This window comes from Mya arenaria, chromosome 2 (assembly GCF_026914265.1).
Source record: "Mya arenaria isolate MELC-2E11 chromosome 2, ASM2691426v1".
Taxonomy (NCBI): Eukaryota; Metazoa; Mollusca; class Bivalvia; order Myida; family Myidae; genus Mya; species Mya arenaria.
In genome coordinates, this window is record NC_069123.1 from 41,958,154 (window position 1) to 41,970,838 (window position 12,685).

At 34.1% G+C, this 12,685-nt stretch overlaps 1 protein-coding gene across 2 annotated transcripts; it reads right to left on the minus strand.

Moving 5' to 3' along the window:
- Positions 1 to 2,061: 2,061 nt before the first annotated feature.
- LOC128242014 (dentin sialophosphoprotein-like) lies at positions 2,062 to 12,106 on the minus strand. Of its 2 annotated transcripts, none has more exons than XM_052959094.1 (9): positions 12,009 to 12,106; positions 10,269 to 10,329; positions 9,790 to 9,873; positions 7,402 to 8,725; positions 6,620 to 6,734; positions 6,170 to 6,248; positions 5,836 to 5,883; positions 5,202 to 5,263; positions 2,062 to 4,063 (listed from the first exon to the last, which is right to left on the minus strand). In XM_052959094.1, the coding sequence occupies exons 1-9, from the start codon at positions 12,038 to 12,040 to the stop codon at positions 3,946 to 3,948; spliced, it is 1,923 nt and encodes a 640-aa protein (XP_052815054.1). In that variant the 5' UTR covers positions 12,041 to 12,106; the 3' UTR covers positions 2,062 to 3,945. The 2 variants fall into 2 exon arrangements, with proteins under 2 accessions (XP_052815054.1, XP_052815053.1); XM_052959093.1 differs by having other exon boundaries at positions 7,390 to 8,725.
- Positions 12,107 to 12,685: the final 579 nt, after the last annotated feature.

Here is a 12,685-nt window from a genome sequence, read left to right on the forward strand (position 1 = left end):
TCAATGTGTTTTCGATTTCGCAAGCTTCCGGTGAATCACGTATTGCCGCTGTAAAGGTCTCACACAATCAAGAAATCAAAGCGCTGAAAGTCACGAGCAGATGTGCGTATAATACGTAACCAATTTGATAACATTTAACAACATTCTTTAAAAGTAGTATGGAATCTTAACCTAGAGATTTGACAACAATAGTAACTTTGCTAATGCATTAGATATATCAATATTAAACCTTGATGAATGAGAATGGTCCTTCCATGCATTTAACTTTTATATAATCTAAAATCTTTTATGATCATTTTAATTGTTTTGTAATTTTTTCGTAATGTAACAAGAGCACTGCAGAGAGAATGCCAATGCGTTTTCCATTGTTTTACACCATGCTGTACACTTGCATAATTTCTCAAGCTTTAATGTCTACCAGTAGCATGAAAGTTTTTGTATGCCAATGACATAGTCTAAAATGATAGATATGTAATACGGGATTATTGGCCCTGTTAAAAATCGTGTAATAATCCGTCAACGCACAATTATTTGGACTAGCCAATGACAATGACGCAAAGGCTGGCAATATAGACAAGCTTATAAAATGAGTTATCATACAATTTATCAATACAAACACATATACAGTATATAATTTTGAAAATGGCAAGTATTGTGTCTGGGAGTATGGGAGAGTAATTTGTCCCTTTGCCCTTTGTAGAGAATGTCTGTGGAAATTTGGTTCTAAATGCTTTACATAACATATCAGTTTTTACTAATCAATGGATTGATAGGTGGCATCTTTCAAAGTCATATATGTATACTAAATTACATTCAGTCAATGTTATAGCTTTCATCTTGGCACAAAAATATTGATGATTGTCAGGGGCGGGTCCAGGAGTTGGTGTAACTAAGAAGGCATCACCCTTTTGACTTTAGGCCCATCCGTTAGAATTTTTTTGTATGGTTTAAAGTGTAAAGGTTACGGGTTATTCAGTCTCAGGTTAGAAAATTTTAACTTATAATTTCTAATCTGAAGCGGTGCATGGTGGGCGTATCATATTATTTTTTTCTCTTCTACATTGAAACGAAAATGCTATAAATATGTCCCAATTAATTTCATAAAGCTATATGCAACAAAATTAATAATCTAATGTTTCACATTTGATTATAATGATCAAAAGGAGATAGTGTAAAACAATGTAAACTGTTCAATTACTTCCATTGCCTATGACTGGAAGTGTAAAAAAAATGTAAATAAGACATCTGAACTTCCAAACCTTTTGAAAGTTTTCTAAAAAAAAAATGGAAGTTTTTGTACCTTAAGATTAAATTTTTGAAGTTTTGGCACACTTTTAGTGAGAAATATAGTTCAAAACTTCCTTTAACGGAATCCCTGAATTTATTACTATTGGTTGGGTTGAGCAGGAACTTGTTTATCCCTTTTCATTCACCCTTATTAATTTAAAGCACAGTTCAAATTCTTTTATTTTTAAAACCAAAATTTTGACAAATTTGAAAAAATGTTTTCATTAAAAATGGAATTGATATACAGCAACTGGTTGAATAAAGACAATAAGACAAAGAAAATTAGATTGTTGTATTTCTCTCTTGACCAAATGGAGGATGTATATACAGGTACAACTGAAAACTCCCATTCATAACTGAATTTGGAGTGATTTAGTTACTCCAATGTATTTATTCTATTGTTTTTATGTCATATGAAGGTAGATCAGGTATGACACTGTTCAACAAAGTGAAATTATGTTTAATTGAAATATATAAATATATACTGGTTTATTTCCAAAAAAAAATCCACTTGGTTCTACAGATGTTGGAAACAAAATAATACCAAAATATGCCAATATGTACCTGTATTAATGCTCCATGCGCTGATGCATCAAATCAGCCATGCATTCAGTAGCATGTTTGCGGAGAATGTTTGCTGTTTGGTTCCATGCTTGCAATGTTTGGCTGCGTTGCAACAGAAATACAAAACAAAATGTTTGCTAGATGCACTGCAGCATCATTACTTACTTTCTTCCAAATGTTTATGTCAAAAGAAATAGACCAGAATTTAAATAGTTTATGGTAATTTTATTTGAACATAGAACATTTAAAACATAAGATGAGTAGAAAGGCTTCATCTATCCTCATGTTTTACCTTAACAAGGACACCAATGTCTTTGGTGAAATATAACTTCTGGAATTTCTCCTGTGCATGAATGATAAGTGTAAAACATGAACACTGCTACATGCAACAAGTCATTTGTGAAATTAAGATTATTCAGTCAGTATCATAACAAGGCAAAAGGGATGGCAGTCAGACATTACTTTTTACAGATTATACACTAGATAAAACAAATGATGTCAGGAGCCTTTTGGCAAGAATATCAACAAGAGCTGTCAAAGAGACAGCGTTCTCGACTATTCCGCCGCTTTTTGGTGTATGGATTGAAAAGTTTTGGTGAAACATGCATGGATCACTATTAGATTAGATTTCAATGCAATACATGATGTGCTGAGATATTTACATAAATTGAATGGAAAATATTTGAGGTGGTACGCAAACTTTAACGTAAATTCTAAGTTGAAAAAGGGGAATAATTTTGTCAAAATGCTTGATAGAATTATCTCCTCCTGTGTACAGGTTGGGGGTATGATGGTGAACAAGTGTGCAAAGTTTTAAAGCCAGATGTCAATGGACTTTGAAAATATTTGAGGTGGTACGCAAACTTTAACATAAATTCTAAGTTGAAAAAGGGGCATAATTTTGTCAAAATGCTTGATAGAGTTACCTCCTCCAGTGTACTGGTTGGGGCTATGATGGTGAACAAGTGTGCAAAGTTTCAAAGCCAGATGCCAATGGACTTTGAAAATATTTGAGGTTATACACAAACTTTAACGTAAATTCTAAGTAAAAAAAGGGGCATAATTTTGTCAAAATGCTTGATAGAGTTATCTCTTCCTGTGTACAGGGTGTGGGCATGATGTTGAACAAGTGTGAAAAGTTTCAAAGCCATATGTCAATATTTGAGGTGGTACACAAACTCTTACAAAAACGTTAACATTTATATATATAAGTGGTTACGCCGACGCTCGGGTGACTAGGATAGCTCTCCTTATACTTCAAATAGTCAAGCTAAAAACTAAAAACTGTAAAATCAAAGCACCTGAAAAGTATATTTAATACCAAGATAATTTTGCTCTCTTTTGCCAGCATTTAGATTTTATTCTACTGGTACATATATGTACCTAGTGTATAACAACATAAATACTAGATTTATGTTTTTATATATCTTGGAAACACCTGATTAACTAGAAATGTGTCCATAGGACACGGATGCCCCCACTTCGATTTTTTGTCACAGAAAATAAGCCATAATGATTATTCAGGATAATCTCAAGTCTTTTTTTGCAAATAAAGGGCCGTAACTCCTAAATGACAAAAGCGATTTCCATGGCTATCGAACTTGATCAAGATATTATGGTCACAATCATGTATGTAAAGTTTGGTGAGGATTGGACACATACTTTTCAAGAATTAGATTGGAAACATATATTTTTTAAGTATTTTTGGCAAAAAAGGGCCGTAACTCCTAAATGACTAAAGCGATTTCCATGACTATCGAACTTGATCAAGATATTATGGTCACAAACATGTGTTTAAAGTTTGGTGAGGATTGGACAAACAGTTTTCAAGAATTAGATCGGAAACAATCTTCGGGACGTACGTACGTACAGACAGACAGACGTACGTACGGACAAGGGCAACCCTATATGCCGCCACTTTGTGGGGGCATAAAAAAACAACTGCTATAACAGGTCATTGAAGAGTTGAAGTAGTCAAAAAAATTGTACCGTGTGCACTTCAAACAAATTACGAATAACGGTTATAACACAGTAGATTAGGCACAGTCTTTGTGACAGATGTATTGAGGGAATGGGATCACTAAGTCCTTAAGTTCAATCTCTGGGCTCCCCATGCAGAAGTGTTTTAAGGCCGGCCAGGAAATCGTTGATTTCAGCTATCTTCTTGTTTTTTCTATGACAGGCTTTGTTTGGTTCTGCAGCAGCCTCTAACCTGAAATGAAACAGTTATACTGTTTAGTTACAAACTTCCATAAGATTCATCCACTGCTAATCTCTTATGGTCTTACCTCACACACCTTTTATAAGTAATTATATAACATTGTCTTATAATTAAAACTTTCCCAGCATAAAAAAAACAACTCACCAAACTGCTGAGTTTCCTCATTATTAAATCTAACAGACATCCTTCATGCTAAGAAAATAAGTTTGAGAAATAAAAAAGAGCATGCCCAATATGATGCCGTCACTTGTCTGCTTCCTTTTGTCAATCAAGGGGCCTTACTTTACAAACTGCATCAGTTATATGAACTTTCCAAATTTGAAGTGTCAAGATGAACCTGTGAATTAACTGTTTGTGAAGACAACCAGTCAATGAAAATGTTCCACAGTTTTTTTCAGGTCAAATAGCCTAGCTACAAATGTGTGCATTGTCTTTTGCGACAAGTGTACCAAGTTTTAAATTAATATCTTAACATACTTTCTTCAGCAATGACAAGTTAAATGTTTTTGCATGACGCTGCAAAGCACAATACCAAGTCTATGGCACTACCTCTAGACTTAATTTGAACTTGTCTGATTTAAAGCTTGACTGTTTTTCATTCTTCTTTTTCAGATGACAACATAAAATAGACAATTGTTTTATGCAATAAAAAAGATATGTCTCCAAATCTGCACATTAACTCAATATGGTAAACATTTGTGGCAATTTTTTTCTTAACCCTCAAGTGGTTAAAGATATATGGAGCAACCGCAAAATGTAGTCATAAGAAACTTTGACTGCTAAGTGTGACCTTGATCTAGAACTGTGCTGGTTGTAACATGAGCTTTGCTCATTGTCTCAGTATGATGAACATTTATGGCAGGTTATTTCAAAATCCTTCAAGAGATATGGAGCAGACACCATTTGTGACGGATGGATGTACAACTCGAGCAAAAAAACAATATGTCTCCCCATCCAGGGGGGGGGGGGGGGGGGGGGGGGGGGGGGGGGGGGGGGGGGGGGGAGACATAAATAGTGACTCACTGGATGTCCTACATGATATAAAACCAAAAATTCTCAGAATTAGAATAACGAGAACGTCTCTTAATGTCTGGGTTTATGCCAGTCGACCTTCCCCACCAGGACTTACTCCATCCGCTCATTCTGTGTGTGCATCAGCTTCTTCTGCAACTGCTTAATGTGCTGCCCGCTCTGGAAAACACATATTTACTGTTAAATCTTCCATAAAACTGTAACACATAAATGTACAAAAGCGAAATAAAGTAACTGTGCATGCGAGAACAAACTACGGTAGTAAGTTATAGAATAACTTTAAAAGATGAATTGCCACATTCTATGTGGAAGTACATGAATCTGTCTGCCTTCTAAGTCATATTGCTGTGTTAAATAATTCAGGTAAACAACATTTTTCAGACATATTTTTCTTCCTACACAGTGACTTTTTACAACTAAATTTTGAACAACATTTATTCTCTGAGCCTCTTGGAACCACTAAAGTCATATTTCTTAACAGTAACAGTTACATTTTACTCTGGTATATCTTATGTGTAAGCAATACATTTTTATTTACATACATGATATTTCAGTTAGAAAATTTCAGACACAAAGTCAGTTGACAAAATCCAATTGGTCCCATAGTTGAGCCGTGCTTGACCAATTCCGTTTGTTAAAATTACTTATAAACAAAATCCTACACTTTATTAATTCAATAATTAATAGCATTTACAACAAATATAACCTTTTAAGGAATCTAATATATTCACCATTTTGACCTGCTTCTGCAATGTCACAACTTGATGTATGTCTGTTACCTGTTAATAATGACAAAAATTAGCTGATACTATTCACCAGTAAACATAAGGTATTCACCGTCCCAAATTAAAGGTAAGAAAGTAAGCTGACGCTAAATCGGTTTTCAATCAGAAATTGAACATAAAAGTTATAAACTTTTATTCTGAACCTAAATAAACTTCTTTGGCCAAAGGCATGTATCTGCAGATATTTGCAAAAAAACAGAAAGTTAACCACGTAAAAAAGTTGTTTTGTTAAACAGTTACATGGTGTCATGTTTTTTTGCCCCACATGTAATGTTCTCACCAGTTGTGTGATATCCTGTTTCAGGTACTTGCGCAGCAGACAACAGGCCAGTCTCTCCTCCTCCTCCTCCGTATCCACCCTGTAACACACACACACACATATTTTGTTACATTACATTGGCAGAGTAAGCAGCTCATATTACTAGTGAGATACTTACATAAGAAAAATGAATTAAGTCACAAAATTACTTGATGTTATATGAATATTTGCCCAGCTGATAGCTGGCACTGCCACCTGCACAATGCTAAACTATTGCTTAAAAGATTTTGTTATTTCAGTGGTTTTATATAAGAAAATTCTGATTTGGTAGAACAGGTTTACCGGGTAGCTATATTTATGTATAGCACACCTGTTTTACCACATTTAATACCACACATATGGTACACTTTCATACACTTTAACACAAGACACATGACACCATTGATGAGCTACCAGAGAAAAGTAACTCACACAACAGCATCCATTATCTGTGTGACGAGACTCAGTGCAACATCCATGTCAACAACAGATTTTCCGGCCCTCAAACTGGTGCCAGGAGATACTGTTGGGCTGCTCCTACCTTCACCTGCAGCAGATAGGAAACATCATGTAAAGCCATGTAGGCATAAAAAACTTCTAAAATTTGGTATGACAACAGTGACTTAATTGGAGAAACTTTATTTAAAATAAAAGGTATGATTCATATCCAGATAACACTAACAAACACCTCCAAGACATGCTCTACAAATCTGTGAACACTGATTAAGTTCTCGTTATCAGACTGAGATACTAAGTTTTATTGGGTCGATTGTTCAGAAGTTTGTTAATTTTACAATGTGATCAACAACATCATTGTTAACTTTTGAGCGTCAAATAGTTGATGATGTTCATACATTCAAATAAAACAAGAACAGCTGAAACAGCTGTTTAACCTTGTTACAAATACTGCAGATCATTAGTGTATCTATTAAACTTCCAGAGCAACACATAAACATAGTCATCATTTCAAACATGTTTGATACCGATAACAAAAACATGATGGGACATATTCAAGTTTTGTTAACTTTTAAATAAATTTTCAAAGCAAATCATTGTGGAACTTGTCATTAACTACCTGCTTAACATTATGATAGCCTTTTTAAGAGATACATGTACTTTTAACCAATTCACATTATGATATTAAACTCACAGCAACTTAAAAAAAAGGAAATACATGTAGTAAAAAAACGTCTTAAATTTACCAGCATTATTACCGTTATCTCCATCAATCTGTTCATCAACATCTGAATCTGGCTCCACTCTGTTCTTCTGTCGAACAATTTTTCTTATATGGTTTGATGTGGTTTGTTTTTTAGACATATTTTCTTTCTCCGCCATCTTCTTTGTGACACTCTCCATCTCCGGTACTACATCAATATGACTCTTATTCTTTGATATTGCCCTCTGGTTGTTGTCTTTTTTATTACTTTCTTGATCATCCTGAGTTTGTTTAGATATAACGGAGTTTGCATCAACTTTCTCCTTAGAAGATGCAGTTTTTCTACTGATAATTTTCCTGTTTTTAGCAATGCTGTTGGTCAATACAGAATTGTCAGGGATATACTCATCAGATAAACTGTCATGATCTGACGGAGAATCAGTGGTTTCCTGGGAGTCCGGTTTGTCATTATTGACTTTACTGACTAACTTTGTTGATACATTGTTGTTAACAAATGTTTTGGGGTTGTTGCCTTCATTCTTTTTAGCTTCATTTCCTGGATCTTTTTGTGTTCCAATTTTATGGGCTTTGTCTTCTTCCATCCTTGCCTTTTTAGTCTTAATGTTTGAAGATTTAATACTCCGTCTCTTCAAAGCAACAGACTTGTCTACTACAGTAACTACTCCATTGTTTCCACTTTTAACTACCACAGATTTCTGTTTCTGAGAATTAGACAAGTTGCCCTTATTTGCAGATCTACTTCTTGCATTTTGAGAAATATTCTGAACTACTTTCACTGGTGGTGAATCATTGCTTTGATCCAGTGAAGAGTTTGGGGACTTTCTCAAACTACTCCTGGTCTTAAACATGACACTGAGGTTTCCATGGGAAATGCTGGCATTAGATTGGCCTGCTGTTGCATCAGAAATGTCACTCCCCCCTTCATTCCGCATTTTCCTACCAGCAGACTTAGATGTATCACTGCTTTCATCAGCTGAACTTTCATTTTCTTCTGTTAAACTCTTTTTGGAAAGTGCAGTATTTGGTTCATCATTGCTATCATTTTTCCTCCTTTTCCTAGATCTACCTTCCTTAACACTCTCATTTTTGTTCTCAACTGTAAGGTTATCACTTTTTCTACTTTGTTTGTGGTTTTGACTTCTATTTGCCAATGTTTTAGATCTTGTTAGAGGACTCTGTTCAGCTTCTTCAACAACATTCTTGCTAGTGTCAGCCTCTCCTGCATGAGTAGCAACATGCTGATCTAGCTGACTGTCGATTTCCGCTGTAATCAGTAGCCTGTCTTCCACAACCTCACTTGACCTGGGCCGACGTCGTGATAGCTGAGGGCGTCCAGGCTTTGGAGTACTGGCTAGAAACTGAAATGAACATCGGGTGGTTTAATGAAGAAGAGATAAATTTTAAAAACCCGGTATAATGATTATTCATTTTTTAATCTGCAGGTAAATAGCATGTTGCATTTCCCAACAGTTGTTTATTCCCTCTCTCGATAAATCATAATTATTTCAAAAAGAAACATAGATAAATTATTTCAGTAAAATATATTGAATTACATGCCAATCATGAAGATGCCTAATAGCATGTATTCTCAATGTTTCACATAGATGGTTCATCAGGTTTCTGGCACCTGCTCATGAAATTTGTTTTAAAGGCTATTGACTTGCATTGACTTTCAAGCCATTGGGGGACTTTCAAAGAAAACTATTTTCAAATATAATCAACTCTTAAAGTATACTTGAATACCTTTTATTAAAACAAAAAGACAACACTCCAAACACATTTATATATATATATGTATGTATTTATTCATTATAGTATGCATTCATAGGTTAAAAAATGAATGTCATTACAATGTTTTATGACTTTAATAAAATGTTTAACCCGTCATGAGATTTTTTTTTCTCTTGGGGAATGAAAGATATTTCAATCTCAATTCAGGGCCTTGTAACTAGATAAATGTATAGCCCAAGCACCAATGGTTTATCCTTCCCTTAAAGTTCCACTATTACTCCCAAATAAGATCAACCATATTTAATACAATTGTTTTAATTTACCAACAAAATTGATAAATGTCGACACAATGGTTCTTATGAAGGATACGCATTTAATATGAAAGAAAGGTGCAGAAAACGTGGTATTGCTACCTTATGAGACAATATTAGTTAATAGTCAATAGTCAATATTTTAGCATTCACCATCATTTAATATTTTTGCGTTTTCAGCTATTAAATACACGCTTATAAACTTTTTATAAGTAATTAATATTTTTCATAATTGTATTACTTAGTAAGTAGTTAAAAGTTTATCACTCAAAATTTATCTTTGTTATACATGTGTATGATATTGATTTTGAATAAGAGTGTCACTTTAAAGTTAAAAAAGGTTTTAACAACAAGACATAATAATCAAAACAAATACATACCGAGACAGAGACATCCCCTGGTGTTGGTGTTGCAGTCGGGACTTGCCGAAAGGTCTTCTTTGGAGTTTGCCTTTCATCTACTGCCTGAAGAAACAAGACCATAAGACAGTCACACATTAGTGCAAGATCAACCTTATACTGGACACAGGTGGTTCATATTTCATTTAATATTTAAACTACCTAAGCCTTTCCTCTTATATATGTCTGGTTGCTCAACTTTTCTAAATAAGGTTTAGATTATAAAGGACTATAACAATTGCAATTTTACAGAAGAGCTGAGCAGCCGGTGTTTAGACTCCTTTAGTTTAGTAGTTAGTTTCTTATTTAGTTCTTAATTTGAAATATTTTGAAACAGAGAACATTTTATTTTAAACGAACAATTTTGGTTTTCAATACGGATTGTCATATCTATGCTTTTTGGGGCATAATGACAAAACTGACTTCGTATTTTCAACTCTATGTAATTAAAGATACTGAACTGCTTTAGCTAATCCATGAGGTAACTCTAGTTTGAAAGGTCGCTTTGTCACTTCTCTCTTTCTGAAACAAAACCAAACTAAATAGTAAAGATTGAAAATCTACTTATAAAAAACCTTAAAATCAATCAGTAATGAAGTTACCAGTATATTGAATATGAACTAGATTTTACAAGTCAGAGGTAATATTCCTTATGTTTCTCAATCAAAAACACTGACATTTGACTACACTCTGAACCATGACGAATTTTATGCGTATTTTCTGAAATCTAAAATTAGTAACAATTGTTAAGTTCTTGTTTACATTGTTTCCATCATTGTTTTTGACTAAAAACTAAAGGAAAAAGAAATTCTACTCCTATTGAACCCAATCTACCGCTTTTGAGCCTTAAAATCCTAGTTTAATCCTTTTATAAGTGACCCCCCCCCCCCCAAAAAAAAAAAAAACGTGTATTTGTACACAACCCCTGTGTCTTGATCTTAATCTTATTGCCTAATTGTCTTATCAGATCTCTGATCTGAATATTCTGCTGTGCAGTTTTAGAGGTTTAATTATAGAAATGAACCCTAAATGACCATGAGCCAATTAACAAATAAACAGGACATTGGCCCCTACTGTGACATCAGTACAATTAGCAGCAGATGCACAGCAGGTGATTGTCATGCCAAAGATTCCTTAAACTAGGCCTTATATCTACCTCTCTGTCATTGCCAAAGGTTCACATGTCTGTTAACTTAAAATGTTTGGAATTATTTTCTAATTCCAGTTTATTTGTACATCACTCAGGTACAGGTATTATTGTATATAGGTCACTCTCTAAATCATTTGTAAATACCCTTCTCTGATTGATTAAAACAAATATCATCATGGAAATGGTGTCCCAAATCACCGCTAAACAAAATGGCAGATCAGGCCTAAAAAAAAACACATTTGGTTCGGGTTACCCGACCCTACCTACGGAATAGGCGCCGACCCTAACGTTTTTATAGTCAGTTTGAAAAAAAAAAATGAAAAACTAAAAAAAAAAAATATTTTTTTTTTCTTTTTTTTTTTTTGCTTTTCAATATGTAGTTTAAAACCTTAATTGCTTATATAGAAGATAACTTTAACACCATTCTCCAATGATGAAAATGACATTCTTATATAAAGCCTAATAAAAAAAAATAAAAAGCCTACCTACCCTACCTATTTTTGAAAAGGATGTAACCCTAACCAAACAATTATTTTTTTAGGCCTCAGCTGGGATTGATATGAATTATCATATTTTATATGGAAAATATAACATTCCAAATTATATAACATATTGCAACCAATTTGCTTCAGAGACCTGTTTTCTCAATAAAAAATACTAACATTTGACAAGAACCTGAACCACGACTTATTTAAGGTGTTTTTTTTTTCGAAAATCTTAACCAACAAGTTATTGTTAACATTATAAATATCAAATATTGTTTTGACTGAAAAATGGAGAATTTTTTAAATTCAACCGCTTTTGAACCCAATCTTCCGCAGGGGAGACAAAAATCTACCTCTCTGACATTGCAAAAGGTTCAAGCGTCTGGATATACCGGTAACGTCCTCTTATTCGTATACACCGCCCTTTCAGCACTTACAGTGTTTTGATTTTAAAGTAAATAAAACTGTAACTTATACAATTAGGGTTAATTATTTTATTATTCTGTTGTGCCTGTGAAATGTATGCTGTAAATACATTTAAATATATACCAATTGCAAATACTTACGAATATCTTGGACGAAAAATTCCAGAACTCATCGCAACTGTCCTAGTTTTTCTTTAATTTGGCCGCCATTTGCAAACTGTGCTTTAAGCTGCACTGCCATTGGTCTATAGCTTATTGTGGCGCTACTATTCCCCGGTCTCCCCCCGTATTACACAGTCTCATCCGGTCTCCAAAATCCCGGTTCTTTGATATTGAAATATTATAACTGATGGCTTCGTCTGGGAGTAGTTTGCAATTGGTCTCAGCTTCAGGCAACGACTTGTGTTGCCTATGTTAAGTTAAAAGAATATGCAATCTTATTTGCTCTAAATGTATTACAAAATGAAATAAAATATATAAAGTTTATGTCTTAATTTATGCCATATTATTCTCATTAAAATGGGCTGATGTACTTTTATTGTTGAACAGTTGACACACTCTTAGAGAGTGGCGTGCATCGTGGCACCTCTGACCTGGAGTCGGGTCAAATCAGCCTAATTTTTTTTATTTTGGCCCTCATTCCGAATGTTTGGCCCTATAGCATACTTTTATACTCTGTCTTATATAGTAGCGTTATATATTGTGTCATTTTTGTCACATTTAAGTGAATATAGATATTTAAAGAGTTCTCTTTAGAGTAGAGAATGTTTAGTTTTATGTTCCTAGCGTTAACTACAGCATGGTTGCCTGAGCCTGTG